General features: G+C 40.2%; 1 protein-coding gene across 1 annotated transcript; it reads right to left on the bottom strand.

Annotated features, from left to right (window-relative positions):
* Positions 1 to 1983: 1983 nt before the first annotated feature.
* LOC123572452 (late cornified envelope protein 2A-like) lies at positions 1984 to 2383 on the bottom strand. The gene has a single exon (XM_045389542.2). It carries the CDS (start codon positions 2381 to 2383, stop codon positions 2093 to 2095), a length of 291 nt encoding a protein of 96 aa, XP_045245477.1. The 3' UTR covers positions 1984 to 2092.
* Between the last annotated feature and the right edge of the window lie 245 nt (positions 2384 to 2628).

The raw sequence follows: 2628 nt of genomic DNA, 5'->3' as shown, positions 1-2628 counted from the left end.
ATCTAGAATGGAGCATCCTTTCTAGAAGGTTTTCAATTGATTTAGCTCAGACCCATCAGAGAAATCGCTGTCTATGGTAGCTATAGCCTTACAAAATATGTTTCTTATGTAATAATGATGCTTAAAAACTGAAATTACTTCTTGATTCATGGACTTCATAACAGTTGTTCTCTTAGCAGGCATTAAAACAAGATTAATCTTGTACATCTCTATCAGAGCTCTTTGGTGAATAAGTGCATTGTGAATGAGCAGTAATATTTTGAAAGGTATTCTTTGTTCTGAGCAGTAGGCCTCAAAAGTGGGCTTAAAATATTCGGTAAACCATGCTGTAAACACATGTGCTGCCATCCAGGCTTTGTTGTTCCATTTTATAGAGCACAGATATATTAGATTTAGCATAATTCTTAAGGGCCCCAGGATTTTTGGAATTAAAAATGAGCATTGACTTAGACTTAATGTCAACAGCTGCATTAGTTCCTACCACAAGAGTCAGCCTTTCTTTGAGACTTAGCATTGATTTCTCCTCTCTAGCTATCAACGTCCTAGATGGCATCTTCTTCCAATATAAGGCTGTTTCATCTACATTAAAAATCTGTTGCTTAGTGTATCAATTATCTTAGTTACATCTTCTGGATCACTTGCTGCAGCTTCTGCATCAGCCCTTGCTGCTTCACCTTGCACTTTAGGTTTTGAAGATGGCTTCTTTCTTTAAACGTCATGAACCAACCTCTGTTAGCTTCCAACTTTTCTTCTGCAGCTTCCTCACATTTCTCAGCCATCATGGAATTGAAGAGAGTTAGGGCTTTGCTCTGGAATAGGTTTTGGCTTAAAGAAATCTTGTGGCTGCTTTGATCTATTATCCAGACCACGAGTTATTTATTTATTTATTTATTTATTTATTTATTTATTTATTTATTACCATATCAGCAATAAGGCAGTTTTGCTTTCTTACACTTATGTATTCACTGGAGTAGCACTTTTAATTTCCTACAAGAACTTTTCCTTTGCAATCACAACTTGGCTAACTGTTTGGACCAAAAGGCATAGCTTGACTTTCCACATGCCTTTCTCATTAAGCTTAATTATTTCTAGCTTTTATTTAATATGAGAGATTTGTGACTCTTCATTTCACTTGAATGCCTAGAGACCATTGTAGGGTTATAAACTAGCCTGATTTCAATACTGTTATGTCTCAAGGAATAGGAATACCCCAGGAGACAGAGAGACAGGAGAATGGCCAATAGGTTGGGCACAGAACCCACACAACACTTACTGATTAGGATTGCTGTATTACATGAATGCAGTTCATAGTGCTCCCAAAACAATTGCAGTCATTGCTTCAAAGGTCACTGATCACAGATCGCCACGACACATATAATAATAATGAAAAAGTTGAAATATATTGAGAACTTCCAAAATGTGACAAAACGGCACAAAGACCACATGCTCCTAGAGAAATGGCACCGACAGACTTGCTGGATGCTGGGTTTCTGCAGATCTCAATTGTAAAAAAAGCAGTATCTGTGACAAACACTAAAGCTATTTGCAATGACAGGTATGTCTATACTTAGAAGACTGATTATGAAGCTACACTGCCATCAAATAGCATATTTTTACTTTTTCTCTGCTTTCCATTTCTTCTGTTACGTAAGCTCATTCCTCCAAACAAGCTCTGCCGAGTACATATTCTTCAGTTTCACTACACTTCTGGTGATATTTTCTTATATTTTATATTAAACACACACACACACACACACACACACACACACACACACACACACCCTTGGGAAGCTGCCCAATTACCCACCCCTTAGTCAAGCTCTGCCTTGGCCTCAGGCTCTCTGAAGAAGGGCTCACTGATGATTCTGGTCTACACAGGGCTGAGAGAGTGACCAGGACATACTTTAAGTAGGAAACAGGAACTTTATTTTTGCAAAGAAAATGGAAGATAAGCAGAATGTTCTATGTGTGGAAATGCCTGAGTTAGCTTTGAGATCTACCATCCCCAGGATGTCAAAATGAGGGAATGGAAGAATGAGAAGCAAATTGATGCTTTGGCCCATGTGTACTTCAGAAGTCCTCAGGACCCAAGTCACCAGCAGCTCCCAGAGCTGTGGCAGCAGCTGGAGCCCCGTGAAGGCTCACATTCACAGCAATTGGAGCTCTGGGGTCTGTGGCAGTGGGACCTGTGGCACCTGTAGTGGCTCAGGCAGCAGCTACCACCTCCCGAGCTGCAGCAGCCCCCAGAGCTGGAACTGCAGCAGGAAGAAACTGGGCATAGTGCTGTGCACTGGGATGGACACTTTGGGGGGCATTTCAGAGTACACTTGGAAGGGCATTTGGCAGGGGGCTGACACTGCTGCTGGTTCTGCTGGCAGGACATCTGGGCAGGTGTTTAATCAACCTGGAAGAGCATAATGACATAGTATGGATTAGTTAAATCAAGGGGCATGTTTTTTTTTTACCTCATCTAGAATCACTATGAAGGGCGATAGTAAATGATATTTAGAAAACATGAATAAGCATCCAGAGGAACCATATAAATCTTTCCTCTAATTAAAAGTACATAGATTTAAAATGCAGATATAGTAAACAACGTCTTATTCTCCTCTATAAAAGGACACAAGG

This window comes from Macaca fascicularis, chromosome 1 (assembly GCF_037993035.2).
Source record: "Macaca fascicularis isolate 582-1 chromosome 1, T2T-MFA8v1.1".
Lineage (NCBI taxonomy): Eukaryota > Metazoa > Chordata > Mammalia > Primates > Cercopithecidae > Macaca > Macaca fascicularis.
The sequence above is the reverse complement of the archived record's forward strand: the minus strand, read 5'-3'. Positions and strand labels throughout refer to the sequence as shown.

What these genes read in the sequence shown, in the direction of transcription:
- LOC123572452 (XM_045389542.2), bottom strand. Translation starts at nt 2,383, where the DNA reads ATGTCCTGCCAGCAGAACCAGCAGCAGTGTCAGCCCCCTGCCAAATGC.